The sequence below is a fragment of the Dasypus novemcinctus genome, chromosome 9 (assembly GCF_030445035.2).
Source record: "Dasypus novemcinctus isolate mDasNov1 chromosome 9, mDasNov1.1.hap2, whole genome shotgun sequence".
Classification (NCBI taxonomy): Eukaryota; Metazoa; Chordata; class Mammalia; order Cingulata; family Dasypodidae; genus Dasypus; species Dasypus novemcinctus.
Window position 1 is genome coordinate 98,378,335 of NC_080681.1, and position 16,530 is coordinate 98,394,864.

At 47.6% G+C, this 16,530-nt stretch overlaps 1 protein-coding gene across 2 annotated transcripts; it reads left to right on the plus strand.

Moving 5' to 3' along the window:
- The first annotated feature begins 29 nt into the window (after positions 1–29).
- TRAPPC3 (trafficking protein particle complex subunit 3) lies at positions 30–14,892 on the plus strand. 2 transcript variants are annotated; one of them, XM_023582731.3, is made up of 5 exons: positions 30–176; positions 11,304–11,401; positions 11,638–11,737; positions 13,488–13,670; positions 14,140–14,379. In XM_023582731.3, the coding sequence occupies exons 1-5, from the start codon at positions 30–32 to the stop codon at positions 14,257–14,259; spliced, it is 648 nt and encodes a 215-aa protein (XP_023438499.1). In that variant the 3' UTR covers positions 14,260–14,379. The 2 variants fall into 2 exon arrangements, with proteins under 2 accessions (XP_023438499.1, XP_004472305.1); XM_004472248.5 differs by lacking the exon at positions 30–176 and adding an exon at positions 4,788–5,014 and having other exon boundaries at positions 14,140–14,892.
- Positions 14,893–16,530: the final 1,638 nt, after the last annotated feature.

Below are 16,530 nucleotides of genomic sequence, written 5' to 3' on the forward strand. Positions count from 1 at the left end.
CGGCTCTGGGGACGTCGGGGGCGGGGAGCATGAAGAAGGGTCACACGGAGATCCGCGCCCCCAAACGCTCTGCTTTCTCTTCCCTAGTGATTGCTGGGATGGGGAGCAGGGATGGGAGACTTGCCGCTGCCCTTCCTCCAGCCTCCTACGGTTGGTGTCTTCCCTGCTCCTCTGAGGTAATTACAACCCTCCACCGCTGCTTTCTCTAGGTCTCTAATCTTCTCGGCCCCTCCCGGCTCCAAACTGGGTGGTCCTGGCCTTGATCCTCTCCTCCCCCCCACTCCCATCGAGAGACCCCTTCAATCTTTCCAGAAGTACTTTCTCCCCTGCAGCTTGTGGATGGTGGGAGTGAACCTCTCCTGGATCCCCTCACAAAAATAGCCCCGAATCCCAGCCCCCCTGGAGTGGATGCCCATCCCCCTGTGGGTGCTAGCTGAAGTGAGGACCTCAGCCAAGTCAGGCCCAGCCTGAGGCAGAGAGGCAGCGGGGAGCTTTCTGGGAAGGTGGATCAATGATGGTACTGCAGGGATTGACTGAGGGGAGGAAGGGGGAGGCACAGCTGGGCCTGCCCACCCCTGGCCATGCCCTTCATCCTGACCTCCAGAAGGGCAGTTCTCTAGTTCCTCCATTGTCCAAAGATTAGGCCCAGTGAGATGCTCTTTGCCCACCCTCCTTTCCCGCCAGCATCTCCAGAGAGCAGCCATTTGGAAGGGGAGGGTAGTGAACAAAAGGATCTGGGTCTCAGGCAATCAAGGGACAGCCAGTCCTGGGAGTGGGGGGCCTTAGCCCTTCTGGAAGGGTCTGGGGAGAGAATAGAGCCTCCTCTGGCCCCAGAATATAGAAAATGATGGTGATAGAAAGCCTGCAATTCTAGTGGGCAATCTTAAACTAGTGACAACTTTTCTGAAACCCAGTTTGCTCACCTGTGATTTCAGGAAAATAAAGTGCCATGAAGAATCATGGGGTCATAGGGAGCCAGTGTAGCTCAGTGGTGGAGCACCTGCTTCCTGTGTATGAGGTCCCAGATTCAATCCCTGGTACCTCCTAAAAAACAAAATCATGGGGTCTTTGCAAGGGTTAAATAAGGAGGCAATGAAAATGAAGTGCTTAACCTATAGGATGTGCTCAGTATGCTGATGACAGCTATGATGATGGGGGCTTCAGGAGGTAAAAGTGGATGAGGATGTGGAGCAGGTCTTTATCTCGGCCGCCAGCCACCCCATAGACAGGGAGAGGGGACCAGGTGAATAATGGAGTCGATGACTGTCTAGTTCAGGAGTGGGGGGAAGGGCCAGTGGTCATCTGGGAGATCAGAAGTCTCCTCCGGACCCTGCATTTCCAGAGCTGAACAGGCTCACCCTGAGCCAGGCAGTGGCTCAGGAGGATTTTGGAACAAAACTTGAAAGGAGGAGAGCCCTCTGGGGGGTGGTTCCTTTTCCAGTTTCCAGCCCTGGTCTGGAAAGGAGGAGAGCTAGGCAGAGGTTTTGCAGGAACAAAGACTATAGATGGGAATAGGGGAGAGTCCTACAATGACCAGAGCTCAAGAATAGTGGAGGGGGAAGTGGTAGCTAAAGATGAGAAGATAGGGCAGGGATGGTCTCAGTAGAAGACCTTGAGTGCCAGTTGACTTGGAAATGTAGATCATAGGCTGCTGTGATTCTTCAGTAGGGGAGGGGTCAGCAGGGCTTTAGAACTAGGAATCCTCTATTGGGCCTACTTACCTGGGATTGACTCTGGGGACCTCACTGGCCAGGGGCAATATGGGGTATTACCCTAGATCAGTGGTTCTCAACCAGAGCGATTTTGTCCTCCAGGGTTCATTTGGTAATATCTAGAGACATTTTTGGTTGTCACAACTAGAAGTGTTACTGGCCTTCTGTGGAGAAAGGCCAGGGATGCTACTAAACATGGTACAAGGCATAGAACAACCACTAATGATGAAGAATTTGATCAGGCCCAAAATGTCTATAGTGCCAAAGCTGAGGAACTTTTCTCTAGCTTGACGGTGGGGGCAACTGCATCCCTTCACAAGATGTTGTACATTTGGCAGTTTGAGAGACAGTTCTTCTGGCCATCCAGGGAAGGCTTCCTGCCCAGGTGCTGGATCCACAGGGAGTTCTGGGAGGAGGGCTGAGGGGGGAGCCAGGAATGTGAGGGTGTCCTGTGATTGGTGCAATTGGAGTAAGCAAATGATGTGGGCATCTCTCCATTCTAGCCCTAATTGGGATCCCTGGCAGATCCCAAGGCCAGCCACTAAGAGGAAGTTTAGAGCTGGTGACTCTGAGTTTGGGGCTGAATTACAGCACTTCCCCTCCCCCAAATATCAGACATCCCAGAGAAAGTGCCAGTGGGGCACTTGCAGTATCAGGGGCTGAAGCCCCACCAGTATGCCCTGCCCATTTGGTGAGGTGCAGGGAACTCTGTGGCCCCTCCCCCACCCCATGCGGCCCAGCACATTTCCCTTCCCCTCAGCGGAAACAGGCCTGAGTGAGGCTGGGCTGGGGCTAGGGGCCAGTCGCTGAGTGGGAATCAGAAATCTGTCTCCTCCGTGGTTCCCCAAGGGAAGGGCAGAGCAAGAGCGCTTACAACCTCCCAGGTTTGGTGGGGTAGGGTCCATGAGGAACTGGATAGAGGGGTGAAAGAAATCACCAGATTTGACACAGAGAACTGAAGCAGGACCGAGGCCCTGGAGGCCACCTCCACATCCACAGAGTAGGAAGTGGGAGGTGCTTCATGGTGGGGGAAGCCGAGAGAACAGACACCAGATTCTCACCCTCATCCCCTCCACTGTGCTGTAGTATGAAGTCTCTAACCCAGACCAGCTGTCCAGGGGGAGCCTTAGCCTTCAGGGTCCACTCCCTGGGGCTGGAGGTGGGGAATGTCCTCAAGGGTGGTGGTGACACTAGCTGCAATAAGGTCTTCCTCCCTTGAGTTGGGGGAAGAACAGAGAGGGATTGGAGGAGAAAGGACCTCACAGTCCAAGACTAAATAGGTTCAGCCCTTTAGGCTCCTTGGATGCGGGTGGGGGTGTCTTTGTCTAGAGCTGGAATGGGAAGCTGTCCCGGAGTTCTTTTCTAGTGAGAAGGAAACAAAGGTGGGGGAGTGTCTGGTGTTCCTAAATGTCCCAGCCCCGAGGGGGTGGGGTGGGGAGGGATTGGGATTTGGGAATGATGGAAGCTGGACTGAGAGCCCTTGGAGCAGCTGTCCAAGGAGCTTTTAAAGTCCCATCTGAGCGAGGCAGAGAGCATGCAGATCAGCCTGAGATGGACTCCACCCCCACCCTTAGTTCAGGACTGATGACGCTGTGAGGTCGAGTCCTAAAGAGAAAGAGACGCCTAGAGGAGGAATCACAGGCCCAGAGAGAGGAAGAATCTCCGAGGGAGTGAGACCGGCAGGGAGAGGCCCCGCCTCTCTCCAGAAAGGCCCTGCCTGGCAGCAGGCTGGGTGGGGTCGGGTGGCCAGCCGTGACTGTGACTCAGGTTTCTGTGGGCAGCCAAGGGCAGCCGGCAGGGAGGAGCCCAGACCAACAGACGGAGCCGGCCAACTGCAGATTTCACCTCAGCTGTCCTCTCTCCTGGGAATGCAGGGGCCTCTTCTCTGTCTGTATTGGCTTCCGAGTGTTAGCAGACCCCTGCTTCCCGGTGTCCCAATCCACTCACATGTTCCTTCCCAGACTCCTCAGTCCCCTCCCCTGGGCACTGACATAGGAGCGAAATCAGGGGTCACTACCTCCAGGGAGGTCCCAAAATGTCTCTGCCACAGGGAGAAGAAGGGTATAATAACGATTGGTCCTGCACCCTAAGGAACCTTGTGTACTGGCCTTCAGCCTGAGCAGCCTGGGTCCCCAGTCCTACCCCAGTCTGGCTGGCTCTTGTCTGGGCAGGCTGGTTGTCATGGTGAAGGCCAGGGGCTAGAATGGAACTGCTGCAGAGTCAGGCTACCAAGCCTAAGTGAGGAGAGGGTGCTCAGGTCCCAGCCAGGGAAGGATGGCTGGAGTTTAAAACCAAGAAGCCGTGGTTGGGACTGTAAGACTTGCCCTTGGTGATGAGCGAAGCTGTGGCCAGCACATTCCCTGGTGTTTCTGGCGCCTGTTTGTTGGGTTATGCTTTTAGAGGGTGGTGGGAAGGGAAGGCACCATTTACTTTGTGTCTTTTATGTGCCCAAGTCCTCTGCATACACTCTCATAACTGAGAAATCCAGCAATTTGCCTAAGCTGGCAAAGTGAAATTCTAACCCATGACTGACTGTTACCAAAGCCGGTGATCTTTCCTGGGAATCAGGCAGGGTAGTTGTTCTGGGAGAGGGAGGGAGAGAAAGTGGTCTGAACTTCATCTACCGGACTAGCTATTCCATCACAAAGCCACAGGTGATAGGATGTAGGTACAGGCTGCCTTTGGGGTTTGTGGACAGATGCCAGTTTGAAGAAAAAGCCATTAGACTCTGAGCAATGCTTGGAACATAGTAGGCGGACATTAAAATTTTTTGTAGTGAAGAGGCCAGATCTATGTGAGAGTCACTGCTAGTTTTCTGGGACATCGAAAGCTTCCGGCTCTAAGTTGCAGCAACAGCGGAAGAGGCTAGTTCGGAAGAGGGACTTTCCAAGACCGATGGGGGCGGAGAGGTGTTAGCGGAGTGTCTCTGACGGAGTTGGAGGGTGGCTGATACAGCATTACCACAAGCCGCGGACGCCGCCCAGCGGCCAGCTGCGCGCGCAGCACTCCAGGAGTTGTAGTCCGACGGCTCTAAGGGGGCGGTTCTGGCAACGGGGCTATTGGGTATTGTAGTCCAACGTTTTTCCGGCGGGAGATACCGCTGTCGGCTGGACCACGAGTCCCGTGGTGCTCCACGGCAGGCCGCGCAGGCGCGGTGGGCGGGAGGCTGAGGGGCCGCGGTTGAACCGAGTGGCCTCTGAGGGGGTCGCGGAGTGGGCCTGAGACGAGGCGAGGCGGGGCGGGGCGGGGCTGCCGGCACCATGTCGAGGCAGGCGAACCGTGGCACCGAGAGCAAGAAAATGGTAACCCTGGGCGCGCGACCTCGACGGGCAGGGCGGAATTGAGGGCGCTGGAGAAGGGGCCCGGCGCGAGACGCGTTTGGGAAAGGGCCCTCCTGTGAGCTTTGGGAGAAGGGTGGTTCTGCAGGAGGGCCGGAGGAGGAGAAGGCCGCCTGGTGGGTTGATTGCGGAGAGTCAATCCGGGGGCGACCCGGGCCAGGGGCAGGTTAGAGGACTGCTGGAGTAGCTTAGGGTCCCCTCTGCTATGACTAGGAGGCCCTTCGCGGTTCTGCGCTAGACCAACAACAGCGACGGTAATAATGACATCTTGCTGCTATCTTACTCTCTTAGGCACTGGGCCAAGCCCTTTACATACGCTATCGCATCTAATCCGCAAAGTAACCCTGTTAAGTGGGTAATGTCGCCATTTTACTGCTGAGAAGTTACGGTTACGTAACTTGTCCGAGTTTACAAGGGTCAGGATTTGAACCCAAGTCTCTAACTCTTAAGCTAATGTTTCAGACTAATAGGCTATTGTATCTTAATCTACGAGAGATGCTCAGGTACTGGCCTTGCGGGAAGGAACTTAATACTCCGTGAGGTAACTTGGGCTAGTATAGGAAGTGAGTGGTGGCCCTCTGGTGAGGGGCGGGGGCTCCCTTCTTACCTGGGAATGGTGGAACCTCATATAGTTCTATAAAGTTTAGCTGCTAATAGGGGATGGGACTGGAGGATAAGGTAGAATTTTTCTCCAAACTAAGGGCCTTCCTGGCAGGTGTGCCTTTTCTTTGGCAAATTCTTACCTCCTCTGGAATTGCCTGTGCAACCTGTCTTTGTGTTCCAATTTAAAAACCGAATATCTGAGGTGGCATGGCTGGTCAGATCAGAGTCCTTTTGTTGAAAACTCAGCTCCAGCAGGGATGATTAAACTTCCCTCATACCTTTGCATCTTACACCAGGAACAGCTACCAAAAATGAACTGCAGGAGGCCCTATTACTCCAGAACAGTGGTACTTTACTCGGAGATACCTTTTGAGAAGCTGGTAGTTAAGACTCTTCTGCCAAGAAATATTATATAGACAAATATGCACAAACATTTACTTAAAATTTTCATAGGGTTTGTGGGGCCTCTGAAGGTACTCTGTGAATCACATGCTATGAATTCCTGTTTTGGAGAAAATACCAAGTTTAAAAGAAGGAAAGGAAGAAGAGACTATTTTGCTAGGAAACTGTCATGTAGGGGAAAAGCATGGATGTTGGGTTGGAATTCTGGCTTACGAGATTGATCCTTAATTTCTTTGTTTATAAAATGGGAGCTTTAATGCCTGCCTAGCACAGTAGTGGAGGAGTAAATGAGATAACAGTGAAATGAATGGGGTATGGTAAATGTTTGTTTCCTCCTCCTTTTCCTAAGATATGAACAGAGGTCTTCCTGCTTTGTTTTAATATCTTGGTCTCAATTTGGACATTTTAAAATCCACATCAATATGGAAGGCCTTGAATATAACTTTAGCAGAAACCTGCCGTCTCTGCTCCCACCCCCCAGTATTCACTCAGCTTTGGTGAAATGAGGAAATTGAGGGGCACTCCTGCCTTAAGGCTTTTACAACTGCAGTTATCTTTGCCTGGAACTCCCTTCCTCAGGATAGTCACTTGGCTCACTTTCCAGTCACTTTGTCCACTTCAGAAAGGCCTTCCCTGATCACCTGACGAGTTTTCTGTCTTCTTACTTTACTCTCTTTTTCTTCATAACACTGTCTGATATTTCATTACAAATTACTTATTTACTTGTTTATTTTCATTCTCACCAGTGAGAATGTAAAAATCCTTGAGGGTGTTTGTTTTGGTCCCTGCTCCTTTCCTGGCACCTAGAACGATGCCTGGAATTAGGCAGCCAACATATATTTGTAGTATGAATGAAATGAGTGTTTGAGTGCATCCTCTCATTCACTTTTTTTTTTAACAAATCAATTTTATCGATACATATTAGTAAAGCATACAATCCATCCAAATCTCATTCACTTTCTACTGCTAGGTGCTCTTTGTGGCCACTTGGTTTTGGGATGCTCCTCTTGTCTCTGGTTGGGAAGTTTCCCCTTCTAGTAGCTCTGTCCCCATCAGCCCAGCCTCTGATAATTGTTGTGTTTCCACTTAAGCCTTCTAAGACCTAAATGGTTAACACTTCCAAGTCACTAGATCTCTGCTTTTAGTGTGTGCAAACAGAAAGAGCCCATTTGTTCAGCATATTTTTCCACAGTCCTAATTATATGCTAAGGTCTGTACTAGGTGCTGCAAAAGATGCAGAGATGAAGTCCTGGTCCCTATCTTTGAGAAGCACATATTCTATGAGAGAGACAGACATGTACACAACACAAGGCATATAGTATTGTCTGGGATTGAATCCTGGCTCCCCCACTTACTTAATGTGTGACGTTGGGTTAGTTTCTTAATTGTTCTACGCATCAGTTTCAACATCCAAAAAAAGGAAAAAAGGTGGTAATACTAGTACCTATATTGGGTTGTTCTAAGGATTAAAGTAATGCATGTAAAGCTAACAGTATAACAGTGTGCCTGGAACACAGGTTACACTGAGTAAATCTGAGTAAATGTCAGCCAGCATCTTTAGTAGTAAAACTATTAGCCTTTGCGTTTCTGTATAGAATTGGTTCCTGAATCCCATGGGCAATCAAGCCTGTCCATTTGTGTTACTAGAAACCCAACAGCCTTTTTATTCTCCAGTGCTCATGGAAGTGAGTTGCGGTGGCAGGAGTGTGGAGAGTAAGAGAGAGCGTTGTACTCAATCCTGTTACTGATTCTCCTTCCCCAGCTGCTGGGGGCAGTCACATTGGATTACCCTGTTCTGATAAAAATAGTAAGCTTTTGGAGCATCAGCTCCAAAGATCAACCCCTTGGTTGAGGTTCAATGTTTTGGTTGGGGCAGTAACTAAAAGATCTTCTGAAAACCATTGAGTGCAGTGGCTCACCTGAGTCTAAGGCTTGACTTAACCTACTGCTCAGGTTGTGCCCTCAGGAAGAAGTCCTTGGAGAGATCATGTTGGCATAGCTGCCATAACCCCTATGGTTTATTGGTCTGCAAAGCACCTTCAAGTCTTTTACCTCATTAGATCTTCCCAACAGCTCTGTGATTGCCATGATAGGTTTTACTGTTATGGTTTTTGTGTGAAGAGACTGAGGTTTAGCAAAGCAAAGAGATTTATCTAAAGTCTCACAGCTAGTAAATACAAGCCCAGACTCAGAGTCAGGTCTTCTGACTACAAACCTAATTTTCTTTTTATGTGCCATATTAATTGTTATAAAGTTCTTTATAGTGATCCCAAAGCTCCCTCCTTCTTTGAACCTAGTTCAAGGTGCTTGCTGGCACCACATAGAAATAATTTAAAATAAAAGTAACCAAAGCTCACTGTGTAGACTGTTTCCTCAGTACCTTGCAGAAAACATCAAAGAAAAATACCATTTTAAAAGAGGTATAATTTTTTTTTAGAATGTAAACTCCTCAAAAGCAGGGACAATATTTTCTATACATTCTATTGTGTATAGTACATTATAAATGCTTACTAAACATTGATGATGGGAAAAACTTATCTACCACTTGAGTACTTATCATGTGGCAAGCACTCTAAAAACACCTCATTGGAATTTCACAGTAACCCTGAAAGGCAGATAATATTGCCTTTCAAGGTTACTGAAAAGGCACATTTTACAGATTAGAAAAATTGATGTTTGGGGAGATTAAGCAATGGCCTAGGATCGTACAACTTTTTACGGAACAGTGCTCAATTATAAGAAGACTGTTAAGTTTCAGTTACTTAATATGTCATCTGTAAAATGGGGATAAATGTGTATTCTCTTAACTTCTCATGGTTATTATGACAATCAGTGATAAACTATCTGAAGACATTGTGAGACTTTAAAAATGTTAATTATTATTATTATTTTTATTAATATAATCAAAGCAATTCTGAAAGCAGAAGAGATTCACGTTTCTCTTGGGAGGCAGAATGTGGTGCTTATGCTCTGTGAAGAAACTGCACTGGTTGGACTAGCTTACCTTTAAGATCCCATGGAACCTTTGTTTAAAGGGTCACATGGACCTAGAACCTAGGTCTTCAGACTCTGCAGCCTCCTCATTCTTTCTCTGACTTCATCATTTATCCTCTCTCTTGCTCACTCCTCTCTAATCCTGTTTTGCTTCATAGAACTTATCACATCTGGCAAACCATATTTTATTTATTTGATTTATGGTCTCTTTTTCTCCCATTAGATAGTCCTGAGTACATAGTAAATGTTGAATGAATTATTTTTTTCTATACCACAGCTCTACTACTATTTTTAAAGTATGAAGACCTTTAAGTTATATATTTATGTCCACAGTGTTCAAAATAGGCTTGCTTCATAATTGAAGATGGAGACAGACTTGCAAATTAAGGGAGGGTGAAGAGAATCTGGATCAGGGATCCCATCCCAGATCCCAAACATATTAATTCTGTGACTCTAGAGAGATTTTTTCCAGGACGTTGATTTTCTTATTGGTAAACTGGGATTAGCTGCATGTATAAAGTTCTTGATAATGTCATGATTTGCATGTTACTTGGCATCATGGTGGGTGAGGCTCCTGGAGTCTCCATCCAAGGGCTCATTAATAATGAATGGAAAGCTCTCCTGACTTAATGCAGTGGTGCCAGCTCTTTGGATTAGTAACTGCTGGATTGTTTCCATCCATTCATGCCCAAGCCATTCTAGTGCCAAGCCCTTGACTTTACTAAAAAATGATTCCCCTCCTTAATAGCTTTCTTTCCCTTAATTGCCATATTTGGTAAATGGTCTCTTGGAGACACCCTGATCTGACTGTTTTAGTTTGAGGTCAAAGAACTTCATGATTCCAAAACTGATTTTCTTTGATTTGCTAGTGCGGCTAAGTTTGCTTGTTTTGGATATGGGACTTAATAATGTTGCAGTTGTAGGGAAAAGCGGAATAAACATTGGCTTACCAAGAATAAACATTGGCTTGGAAACCCTTGTTTTTTTCCCCTCACAAATTACTTTTGTTAATAATTTGCTGTGTGTCCTTGAGCAATTACTTAACCATTAAGTCCCAGTTTTCTCATCTCTAAAATGGGGATAATTCCTGCCCTTTCTGCTTTACAGAGTTATTGTGTGGGTTAGAAAATGAGGTGATGGAAAATAGAATGGGATATATGAACAAAAGACATTCAAATTATTATTTTCTCAGTGACCCCACTGCCAGGCAATGGGGATGAAGTGAGTATTGTGTTCTGAGAGCCTGGGCCTTAATGTGATTTTCTTCCCCAGAAGACTTGAAGACTGAACGCTGCATCGCTCAAGGTCTGATAAGCCTCCTTTCAGAAGGGACTGGATGGGTGTCAGTCTTGATTTTTCAGCCTCATTTCTGTATTTATCCATTGGTCCATTATTGCATTTCTCACACTTTAAACTATAATAATGCCTCCCTCCCTACCTGCTGCTTTCATTCTGTAGTCTTGGAATTTGCCATCTCTTCACCTTCCACATCTCTTCTGGTAGGTAGTTGACAGGACTGTTTATCTGAGAAAGAGTTTCTGTGATTTTAACTGTGATTATAGTGGATTAGTTCAGGTCACTATTCTGTTGCAGGTACACAAAAGATTCTGTTCTTGTCAGGATTACTCTCTTTCCTGGAACTATTTTACCTATGTGTCAAGAAGGAACTTTTACTTCTTCTCCTACTGGTGACTTAGGAGAGGGTCTTTCATCAGTGTAGTGGTCTCGGCCTAGGATTTCTTCCCATGGACTGGACCCCTGGATCTTTTGCTACTCATGGGTGGAACCTTGGCAGTGTACTTTAACTTGAAGCCAGACATTCTAAGGGCTTAGGGAAGTTTTTTACTACACCTGCTGGTACACAGAGGCTAATTTGTAAATGTCTGCTTTGGGTCTTTTTTTCACAGTACCTAGTGAACAACTGCTGCTCTCATGGCAGCTTCTGGTCACCTGATCTTAGGCTTTGCAGCTGTGGTGGGGACTTGGTTGGCAGAAGCCCACCTTGGTGTGTTGGAAGAGTGACTGCTTAGTGCATCAGGTGCCTTGTACAACCCAGTTTTGCAGTGGGTCTGACTGTGGGCCTGCCAGGTTCACGCTGAGGGGTCAGATTGTCAGATTCCCTAGCCACTCCACAGGGGAAGATATTCTTTTTCACCAGACACTGATAATCCTGACAGTTGTAACAGGGGAAGTCCAGACTCTCACCACCCTCTTTCATGCTGCTTGGTCCTGATTGTTTTTGAATCTCTTTTAGAGCTCTGAGCTCTTCACCCTGACCTATGGAGCTCTGGTCACCCAGTTATGCAAGGACTATGAAAATGATGAAGATGTGAATAAACAGCTGGACAAAATGTGAGTGAGCTCCTGTGTGGGAGAGGCAGGGATGGGGCTTTTAGCACACTAAAGCTATGTTGTCCTTTAGAACCCAGAACAGAGTCGTCTCTCTCATAGCCAACATTTTGGGCACAGTTTCCACTGAGCTCACTTATTGGGATGTTGTGAGATTATCCCCATTTTTCTTTTGCCAGTAACAGTGGTTTGTTCATATTATCACTCCTTAATGATGTGGTCTCTAATTTCCTTCCCAGGGGCTATAACATTGGAGTCCGACTGATTGAAGATTTCTTGGCACGGTCAAATGTTGGAAGGTGCCATGACTTTCGGGAAACTGCGGATGTCATTGCCAAGGTCATTATCCTGGGCCACCTGGCCATCTTGAAGGATTGCTATTGGGAGGCATAGCTTGCCATTCCCTCCATCTACCTTAGAGAGTCCCTGAATTTCCCTAAAGACTAGTTAGGCAGCCTTCTTGGTGGGTTGGGAATCACACAGAATTTGAAAAAAGGATGAATGGTTGGAGTTATCCCTGTGGATTTAAGCCCCACTGAAATCAGAGCCAGGTCCTCTCCACTATGAGAGTATAGTAGAGAAGCATGGGGTTTAAGAGTACAGGTTTTGGACTTAGACAAATCTGGTTTCAAATTCTGGCTCCAGTATTTACTAGTGTTGGGTTTTTAGGTAAGTTGCTTTTAATGTCTTTCATTTCCAGTTTTCTCATCTTTAATACAAAGAAAATAAGAGCTGCCTCTTTTTTTTTTTTAAAGATTTATTTTATTTATTTATTTCCCCTTATTCCACCCCACCCCTGTCCCAGTTGTCTGTTCTCTGTGTCCATTTGCTGCATGTTCTTTTTGTCCGCTTCTATTGTTGTCAGCGGCACGGGAATCTGTGTTTCTTTTTGTTGCGTCATCTTGCTGCATCGACTCTCCATGTGTGTGGCGCCATTCTTGGGTAGCCTTAACTTCTTTCGCGCTGGGCGGCTCTCCTTACGGGGCACACTCCTTGCGTGTGGGGCTCCCCTACGTGGGGGGCACCCCTGCGTGGCACGGCACTCCTTGCGCACATTAGTGCTGCGCGTGGGCCAGCTCCACACAGGTCAAGGAGGCCCGGGGTTTGAACCGGGACCTCCCATGTGGTAGACAGACGCCCTATCCACTGGGCCAAGTTCCCTTCCCAAGAGCTACATCTTAGGATTGCTGTAAAGTGTAAATGGGGTAGCGGATGTAGCTCAAGTGGTTGAGTGCCTGCTTCCCATGTACGAGGTCCTGGGTCCTATCCCTGGTACCTCCTAAAAACAAAACAAATGGAAAAGCCAACTTGGGGGAGCCGGTAGCTCAGTGGTTGAGCCCTCACTTTCCATATACGAGGTACTGAATTCAATTCATGGCCCTGATACCTCAAAAAAAAAGAATAAATGGAAATAATGAACATGAGCATTTGTGTAAAATGAATGCATTTAGCATAATGTGTATATAGAAAATGCTTGCTGTTGTTAATAGTGATATATATATATTTTTTAGGATTAATGCTGAATGGTTGAACATCTGTAGCTCTGTGGTATCAGTTACCTTAAGGTTGGTACTGTCTGCTGTAGAACATGCAGGCCATGCCCAAATCCTAAAGAGGGTTGATAGGTGAGAGAGCTTCTCTGGAAGGGGTAGTAATAGGAGGATAGATAAGAGGGAAGGATGTGTTCAGAGTAATTCTGCTCCAGTGACCCACATTTGCTTTCAAAAAGGTGGGTTCAGGTAGCACAGACAGAGGACAGGGAAGTGGGTTAGGACCTCTTCACGTTCTGGTGCCCATTTTGGTTCAGGGCAGCCCTGCCTGTCAGAAGATCAACACTCCCTTCTGCTGATAAGTGCCACTGTTCACTGAATAGTTTCTTAATTTTATGATGCCTTGAAGGAGAGGGGTGCTGAACTGTGCACACATGCTTATCCTTTTTTCCCCTCCTCAATATTTAAAGCTTCAGTATCTTTTAGAGGCCAGAGTTGTCCCTGGGACACTTATTTCCCATTTTGCCAGTCCCACCACCCATCCTGTTGTACAGCCCCTGCTGCTCTTCCCCATAGTGCTGTTGTTTGTCTCCTGACAGGTGGCATTTAAGATGTACTTGGGCATCACGCCAGGCATCACCAATTGGAGCCCAGCTGGTGACGAATTCTCCCTCATTTTGGAAAATAACCCCTTGGTGGACTTTGTGGAACTTCCTGATAACCACTCATCCCTTATTTATTCCAATCTCTTGTGTGGGGTGTTGCGGGGAGCCTTGGAGATGGTGAGTGCAGCTCTTTACCTTCTAGGACACTGGAAGTGTAGGAGGGGTGTGATAAATGTTTGAGTGAATGAATGAGAAAGGGAGAAATGAAAGGCCTTTGGGTCACCCCAGAGCTTTGCTGCCTGTGATAGTGATATAGCTAATGTGTAGGATCCAAACTTGTTGTCGCTACATGGTGATAACCTTTTCTGTCTTGGAGGTGGTGCTGTCAGCCCCCAAACCCTAGGAATATCCATTCCCATCTTGGCTTATTTAGTGGCATTCTTGGTTGTTTTTTGCCATGTTTCTCCTTGTGAGCCGGGGTCATTGTCTTCTGAAGGGATCTGGCAGTATTGTCCCTAGAGGATGCCTGTGGGAAATCAGCCCCTTTTTTGGCTGTGGTCGGTGAGCCAGTGATAGCCCCATTCTCAGTGGTGCCCCAGAAGCTGTGGCTAGGCAGCTGCCCCTTTATTTTCCCACTGTCCCCCAGGTCCAGATGGCTGTGGAGGCCAAGTTTGTCCAGGATACCCTGAAAGGGGATGGTGTGACAGAAATCCGGATGAGGTTCATCAGGCGGATTGAGGACAATCTCCCAGCTGGAGAGGAATGACCATTCCCAGGACTTCAGAGTGGCCAACAGGAGCACTTGTTGGAATCAGAAAGCCTCAGTGTTCCCTCTATCCTCTAGAACTCAGTGACTCCTTAACATGGATGTTATATATTCTTCTAACCTTGTTTCCATTCTTCATTAAATAAGGAGCAGACTGCGATATAGTCCATTTGCCCCAAAAGTATGTACATTTAGGAGGGAAATTCTTTACTCCCTTTCCCTTCAAAGGGGCAGGATATAATTGTCCTTGGTTGGACTAGAAAAAAACTTAAAACCATTTTACATTCCTGATTGAATTTTCCAGAGCAAAACTCACTTTGACCCCATTAAGAGGTGAGCCTGACTTATCTGTCCCTGGGCCTTCAGAAAGGGAATCCAGGGTTATGGGGTGGAGGGTTGAGGGAGGAGGGGCTGGGAGGGGTGTGGGTAGGAATTGCTAGCTGTGGTGTGACACACTATAGTGCTTTCCAGGAAAGGGGAGAGCCAGTCATGCTGGAAACACCGACTTCTGGGAAGCCTCCCAGGTCTCTCATTCCTTCCTGCTGTTTGGAGGCAACATCTCTTTTTACAGAGGGTCCATCCTTTTTTCTTACAAACTCTTCAATAAAGACACATTCTTGAGTGAAATCCCAATCATGTCCTGTTTTTCTTTTCTTTCTGCCCAGCCCTGGGAATTTTGATACAGTGTGGGTGAAGAGATCGGGTAGGTTTCTAGGCCCTGTCTTGGTTTGACTTGGTCTAGGAACAGGGCTTCTCCCAACAACCAGAGGGTCAGGGAAACCTGGGAATCAGTACAAGCAAATTAGGCCCCTTCAGAGTAATTTTTGGCTCTAGTATCTGCAGCAAGATCTAGAAGCAGACTATTATCTCAGACCTGCTAAAATGGGCTATCCTGGGTTCTCACCCACCATGTCATAAGGTTTGGCTAGAAAACCCATGTAAACCCTGGTATTGAATTCCCATTATTATGTGCTTACCATGTGTCAGACGTTATACTGAGCACAAAGCATGCATTATGTAATTCACATTAATTCTGATTTTAGAGGAGAGGATGTAGGTTGCCCAAGGTCCTACAGCTAGTAAGTAGAGATGCTAGAGTTTGCAGCCGGCTCTGCCCAACTCCAAAGCTCATGCTTTTAAGGGTGGTGCTCTATTGATGCCTGGTTAGCACTGAGGGAGAGGAGGGCTAGGCCTCTTCCAGCCTTACAGAACTTGGGATAGCTTTTAAAGGGAGGGAAGAGAGGTTTCAGGTCATATTTGATCGGGCTGATTTTGGGCATAACCTAGGACCTTGAGATCAGACACTCAGGTTATTGGAGGGAAAGGGGGCTCCTGAGGTGAAATGAGGTGAGCATGCAGTAGATGTACTGTGCTTGAAGACTATCTTGGCTCTGCAGGGGTGGTAGGGCCTTGGGACCCCAGTAAAAGAATGCAGTTTGCACAGGACCTACCTCCACCTAGGTTAGGCCACCAAGAAGGAAGGAAGGAAGGGCAAAGGCACTTTTGTGTCGTCCCAAGAATAGGGAGGCTAAGGCTCCCTCTGGGATCCCATCCTTCTCTGAGCGTATCTTCCCCTCCAGATACAATTTGGGGCCCCAGGGGAAGTATTCCTATTTTATCCAACTGTATGTTTAACACCCAGTATTGGACTGGATTCAGTCACACTAGAGTGAGTGAATGAAGAAAGGGAGTGAGGGGATGAATGCTTGGGCCCAGCTGTGGAAAGCTTTGTATGGTGTCTGGCCCCTGCCAAAAAAGTCAGCTGCACCACCCTTTCCCTTCTGCAGGGGGGCCCTCGCCCTTCCTCTCCTCCCAGTACCACAACCTACTTTCTTGCAGCCGTTTGTGTGGCGTGAGGTTTTGGATATTTCCTTTCCCAGAGTTAAAATTGGGCAACAGTACAGGGCTGGTGTGCTGTGGAAACAAAGTTCCCTTTAGTAACTTTTCCCAGTTACAGCCCCATGACTGTGTAATGTATACCCAGGGGCTGCGGGAAGGGAAAGGGTCTGGGACTATTGAGCTATTTGGAACCATCCCTTTATCTTTCCCATGTAAACTATACAAACAAGGCCTAGCAACCGAATTTCCTGGTCCCCTACCCTAGCTCCACCGCTGTAGCTGATTGGTTGTGGATTACCTATCCTCCTGCCTGAGGATTACTGTGAAGCTGGGAGGCCAGTCTAGTCCCCATTCTCCCTGATGTACTCACACACTCACTCCGAGCAAGACAGATGAGGCAGTTATGCATGGCTATATAGGAGTGGCCAGCTC

What these genes read in the sequence shown, in the direction of transcription:
- TRAPPC3 (XM_023582731.3), top strand. Translation starts at nt 30, where the DNA reads ATGAAGAAGGGTCACACGGAGATCCGCGCCCCCAAACGCTCTGCTTTC. An exon ending in AATAAACAGCTGGACAAAAT is followed by an intron (nt 11,402 to 11,637) that starts GTGAGTGAGCTC and finishes TTTCCTTCCCAG; the next exon opens with GGGCTATAACATTGGAGTCC. An exon ending in CTGCGGATGTCATTGCCAAG is followed by an intron (nt 11,738 to 13,487) that starts GTCATTATCCTG and finishes GTCTCCTGACAG; the next exon opens with GTGGCATTTAAGATGTACTT.